Below are 22,392 nucleotides of genomic sequence, written 5' to 3'. Positions count from 1 at the left end.
AACCTCCAGGGCACAAGGTGGAAGCAAGGTAGGAAGAAACAGGTGAACTTTTCTCTGCTCCAAAACTTCTTTACAAGACTTAATGATGAGAGGTCTTTTGGAGTCCTGGTTAAGAACCTGAACTCTTAATTGAGATTCCATAACTTCCTAGCTGAATAACTTGGCCAAATTATTTAGCCTCTCTGTACTTAACTCCCTCCCCTGTAAAATGCTTGGTAAACACTTAGCATAGTTCTTGGGGAAAAGTAAGTTCCACATAAATGGTAGTATTACTTTTGACATCTTGATAAAAAGGTAAGCCTACAAGACAAGAGGAAATTTCCTGAGATGGTTGATTAAATACAGATATGGAGTCTCTACCTGATATTCAAAAGTGAACAGTTACCTTCTCTCCCTCTTTACCTTCCAGATTGCATTAAACACCACTATTTTTCGGTGCCCCGCTCCTTAGCAAGAAAACCTGCAGATCTGAGACCCTTTAGCTGGGCAAGGGACAGAGGCCTGGGTTTTCCTTTTAGCTACTAGCAGTGAGCGGTGAAGGTTTGCCAAGCCCCACGTCCTCTCTGGGCCTCAGTTTCTTCGCCTGTCCAGGTCAGGCAGGGCTGCAGGAACCGATCCTCAAAGTTCTTTTGGGCTAAGATGTTCCGCTGTGCCCCATGTCGCCAGTCTCTCTTTCCCCCGGCGGCTCAGGCTCACCGCGCCCGCAGCGCTCACCCTCGCCACTTGAGCTGCGGCCCAGCGCCCCGCACCGCCCTGGAGGTGCCTCGCGGGCGCCCCCGGCCGGAATGGCAGGGTCCCACGTCCGCGCGCCTTCTCCCGCGCCCTCCGCCCCGCAGCCTGCCCGTCGCGCCTTTATACTGAGCCGGCTGGGAGCTCACTAATGTTTAACTCGGGGCCGAAACTTGGCGAGCGCAGGGTGAATTCGCGGCCCAGAGTAGGGGAGCAGGACGTGGGTCTGAGCAGCTCGCGGTGACTTCTGCCTGCGCTCCTGCTCCGAAAGCTCAGTTCCGAGCAGACGGCGACCATGAAGGTGAGTGATTAGCGCGTCTCCCACCTACTCAGCCCCAGGGTCGAGTCGTAGGTGCTTCTTAGCCAGACTCTCCCCAAACTACCCAGAAGTTCGCGGAAGAGGACCTGGGACTACCATGAGGCAGAAATCCCAGGACCGCTCTAACAGGTGAAGGGAGGTCCCAGGGCTCTCGCTTTGCTCTCTGATCTGCAAGTTTTCTTGCTAAGGAGCCAGGCACCGAGCCCTGGAAGTCCCAGAGAGCCACCCCCAAAAACGCACGCTCAAACCCTCACTTGGCTTCAGACCAACAGGGAAGAGAAACCCGCACTAAAGTGTGCAGAATCCAAACATTCAAGGGCGCCCGCCTTACCGAACTCCAAACCCTTCCAGCCCACTGTCTCCCTCTTCTAACTCACCCACCTGTAAACCCCGCCGCCTCTGGGGCAGCTCCGGCCCCGATCCTCCTACCCAGTCTGGGGCCAAACGCTTCCCTCTAATTGGACGTGATCTGACCGTCTTGCAGACACCATGGAAGGTTCTCCTGGGACTGCTGGGTGCAGCTGCGCTTGTCACCATCATCACCGTGCCCGTGGTTCTGCTGAACAAAGGCAGTAAGTTTGAAACTTTTGAAAAACATAAGACAGTTGGAGACCTGGATCAGGTTTCCCGGGGGGCTCAGACAGTGTGCCAGGTCGTCTCTAAGAAGGCTTCCGGGGTTGTAGCTGCGTCTAATCTAGCGACAAGATTCAAAGGGTCTCTAGAGTTTCGCTGTGAACCTTGCAGCTGCCACGTTTTGTTAGTTTTAACAAATGCATACTTCCTGAAATTAGGAGAAAGTTAGGATTTCTTTTTATTAAACTTAAAAATCTTAAATTTGATTTTTCAAAAGGTTTCTGATTATGATCTTCTAAGAAAAGAAAGTAGTGTTTAAAGATCCCAAATGTAGCAACTAGATGTCTTAAGGGTGGAAAATTTAAAAATGAAGCCAAAGACAATGCACAGGGAACCCAATTTTTTTGTTGTTGTTATTGTTGTTGTTTTATTTTTACCTTCAGGCCTGATGAAAATTTCATCAATTTGAGAATCCAAATGTGACTATTTCACCAATTTAGGAATCTTGCAGAGCTAAATTATAAAGCTGGTGTGCATGACAATCTTCAGAGGGATCTGGTATCAGTGATGTTTTAGTGTACTATTCCCTTTAAAGTCACCTGCTTGTCTTTTTAGCTTGCCTGAGTGTTCCATTTTAGGCTTAGATTTTGATACAAAACATTCAAATAATGAAATACACACGCTTGAATACAATCACATGATGTTAACTAGCTTGGGTTTCCTCTGGCCCTTCTTTTAAACACTTACTTTCATTTTAGCATTATACACTTACTAAATTAGTCAGTCAATTGAAACAGTCTTTCTGGATGGTTGAGTCAATGAGGAAATGTAGTCAGTGCTTGCATACAAGGGGTCTCCATCCAGATTTCAAGGTAACAATTTAGAATTACTTTGTAAAACTATGAAAAATATGCTGCCCTGCAATTGAAGCAAAGGTGCCAGAAATTAAATAATAATAAATTGATCTATTGCTAATGAGCATTTACTTAAAGAAAGTAGTGTTTAAATTAAAGTGGTTACTTTAGACTACAGAGTGACAGACTTCAGTCCACTTATGTTTGATTGTTTCTGTTGCATTATTAAGTTGTAATTATTTTCATGAAATGACACTTTTGTATATTTAAACAACAACTCATGCAAAGCCTTGTGGGAAAAGGATAGCTCATTCATATCAATAAATATTTATAGGACTTACATTATGTTCCAAGACTGTGCTAGTTGCTGCAAATTTAACAATCACATTTTATAGACTACTAGAAATATACAAACAAATGACTTGTTGGATGTGTGTGTGTGTGTGTGTGTGTGTGTGTGTGTGTGTGTCTCTAGCCTGTTTGTCTCCAAAACATCATGAAGGCATTAAAGCATCACTGGAAAGATGGATAAAACTGTAATTATTGGAACTTCCCTTAAGTGAAATTAGAGGGAATGTTGTACTTTGATAAGCCACTTGAGATGGGGAGTGAATTTACGGAGGGCCCTTCATCATGCAGCTGCCTTCCATGGGCTTCTTTGAGTTAACTACCAAGATTTTCTTTCATTGAGTAGTGTATACAGACCTGGGAGGATCTGTCTCACCCTAAACAGCACCTAGTCTCTCCTCCAAATAAAATTACAAGGATGTTTTCTTGAAGAGGACTTCTAGAGAGACTCAGGTCTCCACCTAACTACTCTAATTTAGGGTTCAAATTATAGATGCTTGATCAAATTGATCAAGATTTCCCAGGAGATTGGGCACTCTCCTGGGAAAGCCAGGGAAGACTTCTCACAAGAGGTTTCTTTTGTGGGGAAACTTTAATAGTTAGACAATGTGAATGACTGTATGACAACACAGAGACAAAAGATCATATCTCGATTCTTGGATTCTAAAAGGATCCACAGCCAAAGAGGAAGGTAGATAGCAGGAAAAGGAGTTGGATTTTAACCTGTAGATGATGCAGAACTGCTGGAGAATTTTGAGCATGACTGGACTGTTAGGCATGATATTTGGAAAGTGGGTTGAAATAGAGCAAGACTAGAAAGAAAAGCAAGGGAAATGGCATAGGACTCTTAGGGTATAGATTGCAGTTCTGATTCTATATAGCTATTCAGAAATGTGAAGGACTAGACTTAAGTAATTGATTAAAGATAAGGAGGTAAGGGGGAGAGTGGATAAGGACCTCTCTTAAGGAGGAGATGTGGTTTCATGGCGGTTTATATAAACTTCCCATTTTGCTTTCTTGTGTGTCTTAATTTCCGTCTATATATGTTTAGATACAAAACGGAAGTCATTTGTTTCAACTCCTGCCTTATCAGAAGGGACAGAGACGAAAGCTCAGGAGTGCAGCATTTTCACTTAATCAGCAATACCTTTCCTGGGAGGTGCCATAATAAGAGATTCTTACAGAGAATCCATAACCAACCATCAAGCGATGCTTCCCATATTATCTATCAAGGTTTAAACAGGAAAGGGAGAAAGAAAGAGAATGGGGATCTATAAAAGGAAGGAGAAGGGGAATGAAAGGAAGAGAGAGAGAAGGAGGTTTAATGGGGGAAAAAAAAGACCTAGATGATGTGAAAACAAAGAATGAAATTGCTAAAAGGAAGGAGAAAGATGCAACCCCATGCTCTTCCTCTGAGAGGTTAATTTAAGAGAAGGTCAAGTGTTTCCATAGGAAATGCTGAGTTTAGTTAGCAGAACTAAACACACCGGAACAGGAGGGAAGTGTGGACAGCAGTTGAGGAGAGGCATAAACTACTGGTATTTTTTTTTTTTTTTTAGAATAAAAATGTCTTGAGGTTAGAGGTTAAAATAACAACTGCTTGCATTTATCCAATATATGTACAAGTCTATTACTAAAAGTATATATATATATAATCATCTCCATTTGTATATTTACATATATATATACATATATATGTATATATAACTTTTAGTTACATATTTATAAAACTTTTAGTTATATATATATATATATAACTTTATATATAATCATAATTTTATTTTAATTTTTTTACTTATTATAGATGAAGATTGCATATTTGAACATTCAGGTTCCCTGAGAATTAGCAATAAAACAATTGTATGGAATTATAGAAATCCTAATAGCCTAATGATAAACTCCCCCTCACTTAGTATTTGTGATTCCTTTACTTCCCTTTTTTGCATTACATGCTGAGATTTGAAATACTTGGTTGCCAGATAGTTTTATTATGGAGTTGTATTATGGAGTTGGGAAGTATCGCTATTCTTTTTTTGTTCTTTTGTCTGCTTTAGCAGTAAATTTCCTCAATACCTTCTTTCAGTTCATAGGAAATTTGCCTGCTTACCCACCCACCAGTAATAAAAGAAAACCCAAATGTGAGGAGACAGGAATAATCAGAGAGAGAAAAGATAACATCTATGAAGTTTGCCTGAGAAAGTCCAGGATCGATTCTCAGTTGAAAAGCACAGAAATAAGTCTGAATGAAAGCTTTGTACATGTCAGGGACAGTTTCTAAACAGCATGCTCTGTGAAAGCTCTAGTTGATTCCAGGGAGCTCAGTTAACTATTGTCAACTTTTGTGAGTGTTCCTGCAGACAGGCCAATGATTTTGGCTTTTGGTTCCCTAGCCATAGTATGCGCCTCAACTTTCTGTGTCTTAGAAATCTTTGCCTGTCTTCTCAAAAGGGTCCAGAGAAATAGAAAGGGAAGATTGTTTGCCCAGTTAATGGTCAGAGAAAGAACATAAAGGGACTTCCTAGAGCTGGCTCGGTGTCCTTCTACTTTTATGACTTAAGAAAGTGCTGAGGCGGAGGGGGAAGGTGCCTATAAATAACCTGTAGGAGCAGCTTCTTGGTGGAGGGGAAGGAATGTGAGGACTTGATAGTATTCAACAGGTTTCCACTGTGTGCCTGGTATCGATTGGGCTGAGGGGCTTCAATATATTCCCCCATGTAATCCTTAAAATAACTCTTGGAGAGAGGTGCTATTATCATCTCCATTTGTACAGAAGGTTTGTAGAAACTTTGAGAGGATCAATCACTGCATAACAAATTTCTCCAAAGCTTAAAACAATATTGTCTCAGATTTTGTGTGGGTCAGGAATTTGGGAGTGGCTTAGCTTGGTGTCCTGGCTCGGGATCTCTCCTGAGGTTGCCATCTAGCTCAGCCTCCTGTTAACTGAAAGCACAGCTGGAGCTGGAGGATCCTGTCCAAGCTCACTCACAGGATGCCTAGCTAGAGTTCCCACCCATCCACCGCAAGGGCCTCAGATAACAAGGGAGCTTCCTTCCCTTGGAATGAAGGAGCCAAGAGAGGATCTAAGCAGAAGGCCCCAGTGTCTTTTATGACTCATCCTCATAAGTGGGAGCTGTAGCATCCCTTCTGCTGTGTAGTACTGATCCCATGGACCAACTCTACGTCACATCAATGCCAGGGGCACTGCACAAGGGTGGATTTCCTTGAACCATTTTTGGAGAACAGCTGTTAAAGAAGTTAAGGAACTTGCTCAATATTCCACAGAGTTAGGATTCACATTTGAACATTATGACTCTAAAGCTGATACCTGATACTAATAAACTTCACATCATTTTGTTAGCTTGTGATCAAATATAAGCTTCAAATATATGATCAACTTGGTCATATTAGCGTAATTGTTACAACTTCTCCTTTACAGTTATATGATAATTTCCTGATTGCTAATCCTTAAACTTTAAGTGTTTTGAGGAGAAGAGTCTAGGACTAGTGCTTCTATTCCTATATAAGACTGTATACAGGCAATAAATTTCAGCTCAGGAATGACATTGCATGCTTTTTCTTTTTCATTTTCTTATTATTTACTTATTAATTTATATTTTAGTAGTGCTAGGGAGTGAACCCAGAGTCTCATGCATACTCTAACCCTCTATCTACACCACCAACCCCCAACATTTCATACTTTCAGTAATCTTATTAAGTAGTATCCATATTTGCTTTAGTTGCATTAAATTACACTGTTCTTTCTGATGCAAATTATTTTATTTCATTTGGTCTTCCCAGAACATACACTTCATAGACATATATTATTTTTTAAAATTTTTTATTTGTTCTAATTAGTTACACATGACAGTAGAATGATGCTGAGGGCCATTGCCAAGTAGGAATGACGCATTGAAATTTCCTTGCCAGTGTACCCCATGTTAAATGGACTTGCCTTGGAATTTCGCTGTTGACATTGCATGTAAGGTGACCTTGCTCAAGGACCAGGGCGGATCCGGGTTTAGAGCTGATCAGGTTTGAGGAAGTATCCCCCTCCTTGAGTTTAAGGCGTTCCCGGTTTAAGACAATATGGATTTTAGGGAAGTTGGAGGTTGAAGATTATTGCTGCTGGGATTAGGGTGTTCCTGCTGCTTGAGTTCCCATTGAGTTCTGGTGAGATTCAAAAAGTATTTGGAAAAAAGCCTTGTGGAGTAGGTGAATTGAGGGCGGCAGAACGGAGATTTCCCCTGAACGTGTGTGGAGGCCGGTGTGAGTTTGGGAATAAAGAATTGCTGTTTGAATCTACAAAGTTGTGAGTGGCTCCTGATCTTGTGCCCAGCCAAGACTGCGGCAGAATGAATTTTGACACATCATACAAAAATGCAGGATAACTTCTCATTCTTCTCATTATACATGATGTAGAATCACACCAGTCATGTAGTCATATACACACATAAGGTAATAATGTTCCATTAATTCTACTATTCTCCTTTACCCTCTCCCTTCCCTTCACTCCCCTCTCCCTAATCCAAAATACCTCTATTCTTCCCTAATCCCCCCTAATTGTGAAAATTGGCAGAATATTCATGTCTTGATATGCAAACTAAGATGAAGTCACCTGTACCACTGGTAAAAAAAAAAAAAAAAAAAAAAATGGTGAGCCCTGTTGACTGCTGTCACAGCAATCAGTAGGCTCCCCACACATAGAAAGTCAGCCCTGAAAAAGAGAAAATATTAATAAACATATCAGAGAAAATATTCAACCTTTGGTTTTGGGGGATTGGTTTATTTCACTTAGCATGACATTCTCCAGCTCTATCCATTTATCTGCAAATGCCATAGTTTCATTCTCCTTTAAGCTGAGTAATATTCCATTGTGTATATATACCACATTCATCTCTTGAAGGGCACCTAGGTTGGTTCTGTAGTTTGGCTATTGTGAGTTGAGCTGCTGTAAACATTGGCATGGCTGCATCACTGTAATATGCTGATTTTAAGTCCTTTAGATATAAACTGAGGAGTGGGATAGCTGGGTCAAAATGGTGGTTACATTCCAAATTTTCTGAGGAATCTCCATGCTGTTTTTCATAATGGATGTGCCAATTTACATTCCCACCAGTTATGCATGAGTGTACCTTTTCCCCACATCCTTGCCAATATTTATTGTTGCTTATATTCTTGGTAATTGTTTTTCTGACTAGAGTGAGACGAAGTCTCAGAGTAGTTTTCATTTGCATGTCTCTAATTGCTAGAGAGTTGAACATTTTTTCATATATTTTTTGATCCATTGTACTTCTTCTGTGAAGTGTCTGTTCAGTTCCTTAGTCCATTTATTGATTTATTTTTTATGTTAATTTTTTAAATTCTTTATATATCCTGGAGATTAATGCTATATCTGAGGTGCATGTGGTAAAGATTTTCCCCCACGTTATTTCTCCTCACGTTATTGATTGTTTCTTGTGCTGAAAAGAAGTTTTTTAATTTGAATAAATCCCATTTATTGATTCTTGATTTTACTTTGTGAGCTTTAGGAGTCTTGTTAAGGAAGTCAGTTCCTAAGTCAACATGGTAAAGATTTAGGCCACTTTTTCTTCTATTCTAGTATAGTTTAAGGTCTGGAATTATGATGCCTCCTGCTTCACTTTTCTTGCTAAGGAATTCTTTGGCTATTCTGGGTCTCTTATTTTTCCAAATGAATTTCATGATTGCTTTTTCTAGTTCTATAAAGAATGTCATTGGGATTTTAATAGGATTGCATTAAATCTATATAATGCTTTTGGTAGCATGGCCATTTTGACAATGTTAAGTCTGCCTATCCAAAAGCATGTGAACTCAGGGGCACTCAACCACTGAGCCACATCTGCAGCCCTATTTTGTATTTTATTTAGAGACAAGATCTTAGCATCTCACTTTTGCTGAGGCTGGCTTTGAACTCTTGATCCTCAGCCTCTCAAGTTGCTGGGATTACAGGTATACGCCACCATCCCAGTTTTTTGGTTTTGTCTTTCTTTCTTCCTTCCTTTCTTTCTTTCTTTCTTTCTTTCTTTCTTTCTTTCTTTCTTTCTTTCTTTCTTTCTTTTTTTTGAGGCTATTTTGAATGGAGTAATTTTCCTAATTTCTCTTGCAGTAGATTCACCACTGAAGTATAGGAAGGAACAAGTTTGATTTATGGGTGTTGATTTTATATCCTGCTACTTTGCTGAATTCATTTATTAGTTTTATAAATTTTCTGGTGGAACTTTTTGGGTCTTCTAATTATAGAATCATGTCATATTCACATAGCCATAGTTTGAGTTCTTCATTTCCTATTTATATCCCTTTAATTTCTTTCTTCAGTCTAATTGCTCTGGCTAGAGTTTCATGGACCATGTTGAACAGAAGTGATAAAGAGGGCATCCTTGTCTTGTTCCAGTTTTTAGAGGGAATGCTTCCAATTTTTCTCCATTTAGAATGATGTTGGCCTTGGGTTTAGCATCTATAGCTTTTACAGTGTTGAGGTATGTTCCTATTTTTTCTAGTGTTTTGAACATGAAGGGGTGCTGTATTTTGTCAAATGCTTTTTCTGCGTCTATTGAGTTGATCATATGATTCTTGTCTTTAAGTCTATTGATGTGATGAAGTCATTGTTGTAAATTGATTTCTGTATATTAAGTCAACCTTGCCTCCTTGGGATGAACCCCACTTGATAGGGTGACACTACCTTTTTAATAAGTTTTTGTATGCAATTTTCCAGAATTTTATTGAGAATTTTTACATCTATGTTCATCAGGGGTATTGGTCTGAAGCTTTCTTTCCTTGATGTGTCTGTGTCTGGTTTTGGTATCAGGATGATATTACCCTCTTAGAATGAGTTTGGAAGTGTGGCCTCCTTTTCTATTTCATGGAATAATTTGAGGAGTTTTCATGTTAATTCTTTGAAGGTCTTGTAGAACTTGGCTGAGAATCTGTCTGGTCCTGGGCTTTTCTTGATTGGTAGGCTTTTGATGGCATCTTCTATTTTGTTGCTTGAAATAGATCTGTTTATATTGTGTGTGTCCTCCTGATTTGGTTTGAGTAGGTCATATTTCTCTAGAAATATGTTGATGTCTTCAAGATTTTCTGAAATGTGACATGTATTATTATCTTGACCTTTTATACTTGAGGAAGTTTAAGCATAGGAAGTTTAGGAGCGTGCAAGTAAATACTGGATCTAAGCAATCAAAATCTGACTTCTATCCTTTCCTAACCTGCTGGTTCTCATAAATAATTGAACTTAGGAAATGCTTTGATTGTAGTTTTTCTGAAGTTAATGTTTAATCATTGCTTTATGGCTGGATGATGATCCTTTCATTGTTGTAAATCAATATCTTGTAAATATTTTTACCTTTAGTCTTCAAAGCTCCATTATGACCTCCAAAAGAAGGTGCGCCTCTCAGTTTGAGAATAACCTGAAAACACAAAGTTAGGACTTCTGAGCTAGATGTTTTATTGTTTTCCAAGTATTGTATTTTCAGTTTTACATTGTGCTTCAAAAGTACAAATTCATAGGAAGTTTTTTGAAACTTAAATATAGACTGTTTGCTTTCTTCAACTGTACACATTAATGTACACACTCCTTAGTTATTTGGTTTGCTGGGTAAACAAATAGAGCTATGAGCTTAGGCCACTTGTTTCAGTATCTAAGGCCCAAGAAGAAGTCATTTAAGGCAGAGCCAAAGCCATCAGGGATTTTGTTCAGGTATTCTGTGAGCCATGGAGGTTTAACTGAGGAAAAAAGAGAAGGAGGGGTAGAGTTCAAGTAGTACCTATCATCCATCCCTTCTCTGATTAAGTCTCCTAAAATTAAACCAGGTGAATCTTGTAGCCCTAATCCCATCTCTGTGGTAGGGACCCGCTTTTCTTAAGCTCAGGACTATGATTTTCATGGGTGATTCATTTTTCTTTTATATTTCTTGATTCTTTTGCTCCAGACAGGAAAACTTCTTCAGTGTGAAATTTAAAAACCCCTTCAAAACTAAGGTCTTATAGTGACGAAGGGAAGTATTTGTCAATTCAACAACATTTTTGAACAATTATTGCATGCCAGGTGTTGTTGCAGGTGAGGGGAAAATGGTCCTCAGTGGTTCAGGTGAAAAACCTGCTCCCTTGGGCCTTACACAGTCCATGGGGCAGTCGGATGATGAGCAGAAACAATTTTGGATGATGATAAGTGCTATGTCAAAAAGAAAGTGGGTTAGAAAGAACTGAAGGATTTTGTCTTCTCTCTTATTCCAAGTATGGTTTTGAGCTACCAGAGGATTTAAACCTAAGTGTAGCATGATCTTATTTATATGTCAAAAATAGGTCTCTGACTTCTGTATGGATAAGGTTTGGGGGTAAGGGTTGTCTAAGTAAGAGATGATAGTGACTTGGACAAAGGTAGTAGCATTGGAAATAGAGATCTATTTTTTAATGGGATATATTTTGTAGGTAAGACAATGTATAGGAATATGAAGTAGGAGGGAAGGAGAGGAGATAAGTATGACTCCTTGAACAGCTGGCTACCTATCCAAAGTGGAGGATTTTCTCTAGCTCCCATGGCCATGCTTCCCATAAAGGCCAATCTGCAAAGGTTCTGCTCGACTACCTCCCTCATCCTACCACATCAGGCTGCCCCTTTCCAAGACCAGGCTCAGGGAGCCCTCTCTAGTCTATTCTGCTAACACAGACTTGTCAATGGAAGGTAATTCTCCAAATCAGCAGGTATGTATTGAGCTTTTAATATATGCTAGGCACTTTGTCCCTACAGATATAAAGATGATAGTTCTGGCCTTGTTCTCAAATAATTCATTATATTAAAGGAAACATTAACTACAATCAAAAGAGTTAAGTGCCCTTCTAGTAAGTGAGCAAAGTGCTACAGAAGCATTCACAAGCAAATGATAAATTCTGTCTAAGAAAGTCTTTATAGAAACCAACCAAGCATAAAGGGTTAATAATTAATGGGCCTGAATATCATCCTTCCAATACTCCAGCTGCCACACTGGATCCCAGGCATGAAGTTCACCTACAAGTTCAGTTCTCAACAATTTACAGCCCCCTGATTCTATACCAAGATGTGTTTGTATAGCTAGCGTGTTTTTGGATGCAAGTAACAGAATACCGAACCAGAAAGTGTTTAGCTACAAGAGTTTATAATTGTGATTATTAGCATTTAGAAAACTGTAAAGTAAGGCACTTTTGAGTCTGTTAATGCAGTGATCAAACATTATCCTCAAAGACCCAAAGGGACTCTCCTCAGACTACTGATTTGTTCCCAAGCTTGTCCTCTCATGGGTGGGCATGGCTGCTATAGCTCAGCCCGTCACTTGTTCACACAGCTCTTTCACAAGGAGGAAGCGGATGCTCTTCCTCATTCATGATTTTCCCTATTGGGGTGGGGAGACCATTTCTAAAAGTCCCCTGATCTAAGGCAGAATTTCCCTCAGGTTTGCTTTATTGGCTGGATTTGTGTTCTTTGTCTGTTTCTAAATTAATCACCACCATAAGGCATGTGTCATTATGATTAGACTAGATTAATCAGGACTCACTTTTCTGGGTCTAAAGAGGAAATTCCTTAGTCCAGAGAGGGGAATTGAGACTTTTGAAAGTCAGAAAGGGGGTGGTCTGTGTAGGCATATCACATATCTTTAAGTTAGAAAGATTTGATTTTCCAGAAAATGAACCGGCATCAAAGCAGCTCTCATCTCCAGAGACTCAGAAACTTTAAGTCTCTTCTTCCTTTATTTCCTTTCTATCTAGGTTTATTGCAGAGCTGTGTGTTTTTATTTCATTTCAAGAGCATTTTGATCCCAGTATTTGCTTTCTCTTAATTCAAAGTGATCAAGAATAGGAAATAATTGAATGTATAATATTTAAGACTCATGCCAGGTGCAGTGGCACACGCCTGTAATCCCAGCAGCTTGGGAGGCTGAGGCAGGAACATTGCAGGTTCAAAGCCAGCCTCAGCAAAAGCAAGGCACTAAGCAACTCAGTGAGACCCTGTCTTTAAATGAAATACAAAATAGGGCTGGAGATGTGTCTCAGTGGCCAAGTGGCTTCTGGCACTCAAAAAAAAAAAAAAAAAAAAAAAAAAAGAAAGAAAGAAAGAAAAAGCAAATCTAAGACAACTGAGGCAGTCAGAAACATATAAAGGGAATTACTGTCAGTTTGCTTATTAAACTACATTTAAACTGACTATAGTATTTTATCCAATTCATAATGAAGAAAAGAGGCAGAAACAGCATAAAATGGAAAAAGGTTTTTAAAAGACGATAAAAATTAGATCTGTAAAAGGTAACTTAGGAAAGTAGGTCATAAAAATAAAATAGGAAAACAAATAAAAACAAAATAACCCAATATCTAGAAGATATAGTTTAATTTTATAATGATACTAAAATCTAATTGATGACTCAAATTATTATTGACAAATTTCCAGGGGAAAAATTAATCTGCCTGTTATTGATTTCATCTCAATAAAAGTGATTTTACTGTACTGAAAGGAAAATCTAGAATCTGACATCAAGTGGTTCCTTAGTTCTGCTTGGCAATGCATCAACATTATTTCCACTGCTCACTTGGCCACTCTCTGGGTGGATGATTCCACATATTCCTTTCCATCCAAATCCCCTTCCACGTGCTCATTCTCAGGTGAGGAACTTGCTTCCTGTTTTAATAAGAAAACCATTTGAAAAGAGCTTCTTCAGCTCTTATCAGCTCACTTATGCACTCATGTGCATCTTCCTCTACCCAAGACAATGAATGAACCATCTAGTGCTCATCTAAGTCCAGAGTCTCCATTTGTGCACTGGATTCCATCCCTGTTTGTTTACCCCAAGACAGTTTTCTGTTACCTGTTGCCCATCTTTTTTTGATCATAAACATGTTATAATCTGTCACATCCTTTAAAAAAGGAAGGAAAACATCTCTCTACACCTCACATTTCCACTAACCTATCATTCCCTTTATTTCTCTATTGCAAAACTTCTCAATTTTCTGTTATTACTGTCTGTACTCTCTCCTTTTTCTCCCTTAAACCCAAAATGGATTATTTCCACTGCACCGATAAAATAGCCCTGTTCCTGTCATGGCTCCTACTTTTCTCTGTGTTGACAAATTCAGAGCTCAGTTCTCACTCTATGTCTGGCATGCATGCTCATCAGTTGATCATCCTTCTATGCCTGCCTCTAGGTCACCACTGTGTCTTAATTTTTCTTTTACCTCTCTGTGTGCTGTGTCCCAACCTTTTTTAAGTAGCTCCTTCCTCATGTTTCTGACTTCTATCATTCAGCTACTCCAAGGATCCATCCTAAGGCCTCAGTTCTCTTTATACTAGATGATCTCATCCACTCTCACAGCCTAAAATGCCATCTATAATCTGACAAGTCTTAAATTTTGTCTTCAGACCAAACCTCCTTCTTAAACTCTAGATGCTTATATATACACCTACCTACTTGACTTCTTCTCTTGTATATGAAATTGGTATCTCATAATGACAACTCTTAAAACTTCTTTTTCCCCTCAGACTAACCCCCAACCTTTACTATATCTTATCTGAACAAATTAGCAATTTCAGTTTTGCTATTACTGAGGCCCATGCTCAGGCAATTTTCTTTGATTCCTCTCTTTCAGTCACAGGTAACGTCCAATTGTCAGCATTCCTATCTTCTCTATATTCACATTCTTTCAGGGTTTGACCATACCTTACCACCTCAACTAATACCACCCTGGTCTCCGAAGCCCTCACCTTTCACCTGAATTAGAGCAAACAGTTCCCTGTTTATTTTCTTAATTCCTTCACTGTGACAGACCAGGTGATTGTGGTAAGCAGAATTCTAAGATGCTCTTTAAGACTTCCTTTACTCCCCTCTTATGTACTAATCTCTGAGATTGTGAATTTGATGGATTTTATTCTTGTGGTTGGTTTTGTTATATGATGCAATCAACTTTAAAAGAAGATTATCTGCTTGGTCCTGACAGAATCATATAAGCCCACTAAAAACAGAGTGTGTAGCTGGTTATAGAACACGCAGTCAGAGACTTCAGGATTGGGAGGATTTGACATGCTATTGCTGACATGGAAGATGAATGGGGCCATATGGCAAGGAATGTAGGTGAGTCTCCAGAAGATTAGAGAAGCCCTAGCTCATAGTTAATGAGTGGATGGGATCTTCAGAATCACAAGGCACTGAATTCTACTAACAATCTTAACTTGGATGCAGACTCTTGCCCAGAGTCTTCAGATAAAAACTCAATTTAGCCAAAACCTTGATTTTAGCCACAAAAACTTTGATATTCCCTGAGAAGAAAATCTAGCCATGCTGAGCTAGACTTTTGACCTATAGAATTCTGAGCAAATATATGGGTGCTCTATTAAGCCACGAAGTTTGTGATAATTTGTTGTACAGCAATAGAAAATGAATATAGTGATCATATCTATACATAGGTCTTTCTCAGGCGAGAGCCATTCAATGGCTTCCATCTCTCTTAAAGTCAAACCAGAGCCCCCATAATGACAAATTGTGAAGTTGGAGCCCACCACCTCTCTGAGCTCCTTTCCTCTGTCCCCCTTTGTAGCAGCCTTCCTCAGGAGCTTTGGACCTGCTGATCTTTCTGCTGAGATCCTCTTCCTATGGACTTGCATTGCTCACTTCCTCCCTTCCTTTGGGTCTTGGCTCAGATGCTCATGTATCCATGGGGCCCTTACAATCACCCTGTTGAAAATGGCAATCTCACCAAACTCTTCCTTACCCCGTTTTATTACCTCCGTAGCACTTATTGCTGGCTCCTATGCCACTACTGATTTATTTCTTCATGTGTCTCTCCCATTTGCATGTAAGCTTTATGACTGTATTGACTAGGACATTGAATATGTTCAGTAAATATTTGGTGAATTCAAGAAATTGTCTTAATAGTTCACACAAGAAAAATAATTTTGATAAACATTTTTCAACATTTCAGCAATTCTGATTAAAATGCTTATGTTCATAAATAAAAGGTGAAATCATCCAGTGCTAGATCGTGCATGCCTACTATTTATAGAGTACAGTGCGAGCTGCTGTTTGATAAAGATATGATACATTCATCCTCTTGGCTTATATATCATCTGATTAAGAAACAATTTCAATTAAGTGTTTAAATAATGATATAAGTTGCCTGATCAATTGGTCATATCTGGCATGGAAAATAAGCATCACTGAGTGCAGTGACACATTCCTGTAATCTCAGCTACTAGGGAGGCTGAGACAGGAAGATAGAAAGTTCAAGACCAACCTGGGTGTCTCAGTAACACCTTATCTCAAAATAAACAAGTGAAAATGGCTGGGGATGCAACTCATGACACTAGTAAAGTGCCACTGAGTGTTGCAAAAATAAAAAATTAAAATATGAGGAAGAAATAAGGAAATAAGTATGGACTAAGTAATAAGGGCATGTAATAAAGACTAAGTAATCAAGAGGCATAAGAAGGGGTGGTGAGGAAATGAAGACCACACATAGAGATTCCTTATTTGAAAAGTTTGACAGTAGCATAATAAGAGAAATAAGAAATGGCTAAAGAAGGCACCAAGAGCAGGAAACTATTTCTTTAAGATCGGCACACCGGCACACCCTATGCTGCACGCTTTGGACAGGGCAGAAGTAAGCAGTGAAAAAACAGAAGACTCTTGAAAAAGTAAAAATGAAATGAAAAGGAATTCCCATGGGAATCAAGAAGCCAGGGATCAGAGGCACAGGCGGCCAGGGGACGATCAGGAGGGAAGTCAGCCTCTCCCTGAGTTGTAAGCAAAGGGTTAAACAGTGGCAGGAAGGATAGGTACCACAGAAATGAAGAACGTGGTAGAAGATTGGCCCCTGAGGTGGCTTTTGCTGTAAAAGCAATCACTGACTCTTTGTGTTGGATACTTTATCATCTTTTCAAAATGGATACAGCATGGCCTGCAATTCAGTACTGTGTCCTGTTTGGAATCCAGGGAGTTAGGGGATTAAAAAAAAAGGAAGGAAAAAGAGATTTGTATTAAGGCTTACCTGACTATATTTTAATGAGATTAGGGGAAAGATGATGAAAGTTACTGAATCTATCATGGAAAAGAGAACAAGAAGGCTACAAATTGCCATCCAGGAAACCGCAGGGCTGCCATACTTAATGCAGTGCAGAGTGAAAATTCTAGAGTTTTTAAGAGAACTGACACCCTTTTTGACTTCAGAGTCCTAGAACAAATTAAATTTCAATTTCTATTTAAATTAGTTACAAAAGTTAAATTCACACTTGCATAAAATCTAATTCATCTCCACCAATTCACAAAGGACTTTCAGCATAGCATTAATAGTTACTCCCCTAGGTACTTAGAAAGGTTTAGAAGGTTGTAAATACTGGCCTCAGATTCACACTGCCTAGTTCAAATGTAGTTTGGTACACACTAGTCATGAGACTATGGCTGTGCCAGTCTGTGCCTTAGTCTCATCTGCAAAATGTGATGAGAGTAAGAATAATAAATCAATTGAGAAAAATATACAATGCCTAGAACTGCCTACACTCTATAAGAATGAACAAATATTATTCTTTATATATATTTTTTAATCCTTTTGTTTCTTAACAGTCCTAGAGGGCAGATACCATAATAACATTTACCCTACATTTCCAAAAGGCTTGCCTAGCAAATACAGGAAAAGGGTTAAATTCTGTGGCAATTTTGATGTGCAGCAATTGTTTTTCCTTGTATCCTGGATGGCAAACATTTATCACAAAGGATAAACTTGTAAATTATATTTTTATAAATATTTCTGGAAAGTTCTTCAATGGTTCAATATTAGAGCTTTCTACTTCCCTAAATGCTGACACTCATCAATTTTCTTTTGAACACCAGCAGATCATTCCTAGCTTGCTGTAACACCCTGCATTCATGTCTCTACACCTATTTTTGAGAATTTGTCATGAGAAACCAGTCCTGAGCCAAAATAGTTGCATGTTTCTCAAGCTTGTGGGTCACGTATCGTACACTTCAAGTTTCCACCTTTCAACTGTTTCTCATCATTTTGGATTATGCTGGCCCACTGCCAGGTCCTTAGTGGGATATAAATATCCTAAGAATTAGTTTGAGCCTTTATTGTTACTTATTTCCAGAAGAGAGAGTCCTATCAAGGGAAGAGAGAGTGACTATAATCAGAAAAAAAGTTTTGTTTTGTTTTAATTTCAAAAAGAAATGAAGCAATCCTGCCACCTTATTCAGGGCTGACTTCTTGCATGCATGGAGCCTCCTGATTGCTGTGACAGCAGTCAACAGGGCTCACCATTTTTTTTTTTTCACCAGTGGTACAGGTGGTTTCATCTCAGCCTGCATATCAAGACACGAATAATCTGCCAATTTTCACTTTTCTGCTCTGTATTTTGATATTGTTTCAAGGCCATCCAAGTTTCAACAACATCTGTCTTTTAAAATCAATCTTGAGAATACCTTTTTTTTAATTGCTCACAATTTTGAGGAGTGCCCAAAATACATGGGTCATTAAAATACAGCAAGGGTTGGCTGCCTGGTTTTATAAGTAAAATTTTATGGGAAAACAACCCCACTCACTTACTTATGGGTTGGCTGTGATGGCTTTCAAGCTTTAAGGGCAGACTTGAGAAGCTGTATCCAGAGACCACACAGCCCACAAAGCCAAGATGTTTGTCATCCAGCCACTTAAGAAAAAGTACATCTAGTGTCCCAGATGTTCTCTCAATGTAATGGCCTCCTACTGTCCTATTAAGAATGTTTGCAATTATTTACATAGTGAAACTTAATTGGCAGTTATTTTATTGCGGTGAAATTCTTGATCTTCACATCACTGCTAGGTGCTCTGGGGAAGAGACTCTTTAAATACATCTTTGTATCCTGGTTGACCAGATGTTGCATTCTTACAACTGATAGAGACCTTCTTATTTATAGGCAAGGTGTGTCAGTTCTTATATCATTTAGGATACTGTGGCAAAACAAAGGTCACATTGGATATTTCAGCAAAGGTATTTAATATAAAATTTAGGTTTTTAATATAAAAATTGGTTGCACAGATAAACAAGCAAAACAGTAATTCTGAGGTAATCCAGAGGCAGTAATTGCAGGAAGGAGCTATGTTGAGGGCTTGGGAACAAAGAGAAAGAAGAGGAACACAGGCCATCTAAGCTCAAAACTTTCAGGTGTGTGGTACAACCCATTGCTTCTGGTTCCACCGATAGGCAAGCTGAAGCAGGTTAAATGGATATTACGAAAGACAAAAAAGGGTAGATCCTGGCCAGGTGCTACTTCTGGTCACATGCTGGCAGGACCAGCAAGAAAAATGGGGTCTTTTATCCTCTCTATTAGTGTCTGATCTTTTTCTATTTTTCCCTGTTGACAAAACGAAGCCTGCAGACTCATAATCTTAGAAATATAACTGCAAGTCTCCTTTTCAGCATTAGTGGACAAAAAAAAAAAAAAAAAAAAAAGGCACATCAAGGACTAAAAGCACAAAAAATGACTGGCATAGGCTTAGAAAAGTGAGCTGACCCTATGGAAGGCAGACTGGAGGAGCCTTCATCCCCAATCTATCTAGAGCCATCTGGCCAGGCCTGCTGTTCTCCTCAACCAAAACCACTTGGAGTTCACATGTTGGTGCTTGAAGCTATTGGTTCTTGTTTTTGTATTGTCCTGGTATTTATCCTTCTATTCAACCACTATTTATTGATCATCCATATGCCAGGCAATGTTCTATATTATAGAAATATAATAGTAAATAAAATGAACAGCAACAAATCGGTGCCCACATGGAACTCTCCCGCAATCAAGGGAGGCAGACAGTAAAGAAGGGAATAAGTAAACTATATGCTACATGGTATCACTGCTAAGGAAAAATTTAAAGCTAGATGGAGCAGTAGAGCATGCTCTAGGAGAGGGGGCTGTACACTAGCCCACAGAAGGAAGGCATCAGTTAAGTAAGATCTGGAGAAGGTAACAGAGCAAGCCTTCAGCATTTGTTGGGGCAAGACCATTCCAGGGAGAGGATCTGGTAAATGCAAACTTCCTCAGGCAGGAGTGGGCCTGCTGTGTCAGAGGAAGAGCTAGGAGGTCAGGGTAGCTGAGTGGAATGATAAGCAAGTAAGAAAAGAGGTGAGGCTAGAACTGTGCCTGACTGCCCCATCAAGTTGTTCCCTTTCTTCCAGACTGTTGCTTATCTGGAAAATGCACGTTGTACCGTTTGTTTGGCATTTCAGATAGACATTTGAAAAGACAATGTTCACATTCCCAATAAAAATTTCATCATCTAACACTCTGGTTCTCAAGTACATGTTTATAGTACACAGTTCCCATATTTACAGATTCTAGTTAAGGGCAGCACATTTATCAGATGTCACTTGATGAACCTGCATTTTTTTTTTTTTATTGAGAAGGTAAATCTGCTGATTGTGATATTATTCTGAAGTCCTTTATGTATAATAATCAGAGAGGACTGGGGTTGTGGCTCAGCGGTAGAGCGCTTGCCTAGCATGTGCGAGGCCCTGGGTTTGATCCTCAGCACCACATAAAAATAAATAAATAAATAAATAAAGTCAGAGAAACATCATTCTTCATAAATCCTCTAATTCCATTAAGTCAGTATTTCCCTTCATTCCATAAACTGCTGCCTTATACAATGGATGCAATGGATGGTGTAAGGCATGTCAGAGAGAAGATGTGATATTCATTAACACCTAGCAAGTCATTAGATTGCACTTGTACTGGATATTTTCTCAGTGTAATGGCCTCCTACTGCCTTATTAGGAATGTTTGCAATTATGAACACAGTGAAATTTAATTGGCTATTATTTTATTGCAGTGAAATTCTTGTTCTTTACATCACTTCTAGGTGCTCTGGGGAAGAGATTATTTTTTAATTCATCTTTCTATCCTGGTTGGGTATAACATATGCTTTGAGCAAAGCAGTAATACATACTGTAGCACAGATATAGGGCTTCCTAAATTCTAGGTCCTGAATTAAGCACATTGCAAACATTATCTCATTTAATCATTTCAGATTCCTGTGTGCTTAACAATGCTATTATTTTTATTTTTTAAATTAATGATTTGAGACTTTAAAAGTTCATCCTAGTCCATTTGTGCTGGTACAACTAAATACTGCATATTGGGAATTAGTAAACACCAGAAGTTTATTTTTTTTACAGTTCTGGAGGTTGAGAAGTTCAAGATCAAGGTGCCAGCATTCAGTGTCTGGAGAGGGTCTTCATGCTATGACCTCACATGGCAGAAGAGCCAAAAGGCACAAGGAGCTAAACTAATCCCCTCCAGTCATTTTATAAAGCACCAATCCATCCATGAGGGCAGCAACCACATGACTTAATAACTTCCCAGAGCCCTACCTCTTAATACCAAAACAGGGATTAAGTTTCAACATGAACTTTGAATGACGTTCCACTACTTGTCCCCTCACATTCATGCTCTGATGTGCAGGCAAGAGTCTTTCCATCTCTACAGTCTCCAGAGTCTTACCTCATTCTAGCATCTACTCAAAAGTCTAAAGTCCAGAGTTTCATCTGAATCACAAATGGGTGAGACTCAAGATAAGACTCATCCTGAGGCAATTTTTTCACCAATTATAAGCCTGTGAAATCAAGAAAGTTATCTGCTTCCAAGAATGTCTTGCCTGATTTTCTAAGCAGGAAGAAAGAAATAACAGATCCCAGGTGAGTCCAAAATCCAACAGGACAGGCAACAGGAAGAGGGTATAGTAAATGCAAATTTCCTCAGACAGGAGTGGGCCTGCTGTGTCAGAGGAAGCTTTGAGAATAACCTTTGACTCCATGTTCCACTTTTCAGACACACTGGGGTAGGTCCCCAAGGCTTCACAGAATCCCACCCCCATGACTTTGCTAATAAGCACAGCCCATGCTGCAACTCTCACGTTGAAGTCTCGTGTCTGTGGTCCCCCGGCTGGCACTGCACATTCATAGATCTGCAGCTGTGGAGTCACTCAGGAAAGTGTGTCCCAAAGGATCCAGTAAGCACTGCCCAAGTTGGGGCTTTCTGTAATGGTCTCACCCCTGTGACACTTCTCTGCATGGACCCCAAGGCTCTCTGAGGCATCCTTTGGAATCCAGATGGCAGTGGCCGTGCCTTCCCATATCAGGCACTCTGTACCTGCAGAAGTAGACTACATGCCACCAAGGTTTCAGGCCTGTACCTTCCAGAGTGGTCATCTGTGCAATTGTTAGGTCTGCTCAAGGCACAAATAGGGCAACTGAGGAGCAGAGCATCACAATTCAGGGAACAGTGACTTGAGTCAGTGCAGGACAGTATATGCTGAGGTATCATGGGCAACCCAAGGCCCATCTTTTGATACAGTTCTATCCCCTAGGCTTCAGTGTTCTGGGTCAGGAATGGGAGGCACCAAAATCTTCAAAATGCATTCAGGTTTATTCTTCACTGTCTTATTGAATAGTGCTATGGTTTGAACATGCCTCCCAGAGTTTATGCTTAGGAAATTTAATCTCACTGCAAAAGTGTTGGATATGGGACTAAAGGGTAGTGTTTGGGTGATGAGCACTCCATACTCATGAGCAGGTTA

At 39.5% G+C, this 22,392-nt stretch overlaps 1 protein-coding gene across 1 annotated transcript in view; it reads left to right on the top strand.

Moving 5' to 3' along the window:
- The first annotated feature begins 848 nt into the window (after window positions 1–848).
- The window catches only part of Dpp4 (dipeptidyl peptidase 4), an 80,658-nt gene continuing 59,114 nt past the window's right edge, over window positions 849–22,392 (top strand). Inside the window, exons 1-2 of the mRNA XM_026393086.2 lie at window positions 849–1,030; window positions 1,533–1,620. Coding sequence (XP_026248871.1) covers window positions 1,025–1,030; window positions 1,533–1,620 — 94 coding nt within the window. The 5' untranslated portion in view covers window positions 849–1,024. The remainder of the gene's footprint in view (window positions 1,031–1,532; window positions 1,621–22,392) is intronic.

Source organism: Urocitellus parryii, chromosome 1 (assembly GCF_045843805.1).
Source record: "Urocitellus parryii isolate mUroPar1 chromosome 1, mUroPar1.hap1, whole genome shotgun sequence".
NCBI classification, from domain to species: Eukaryota; Metazoa; Chordata; class Mammalia; order Rodentia; family Sciuridae; genus Urocitellus; species Urocitellus parryii.
The sequence above is the reverse complement of the archived record's forward strand: the minus strand, read 5'-3'. Positions and strand labels throughout refer to the sequence as shown.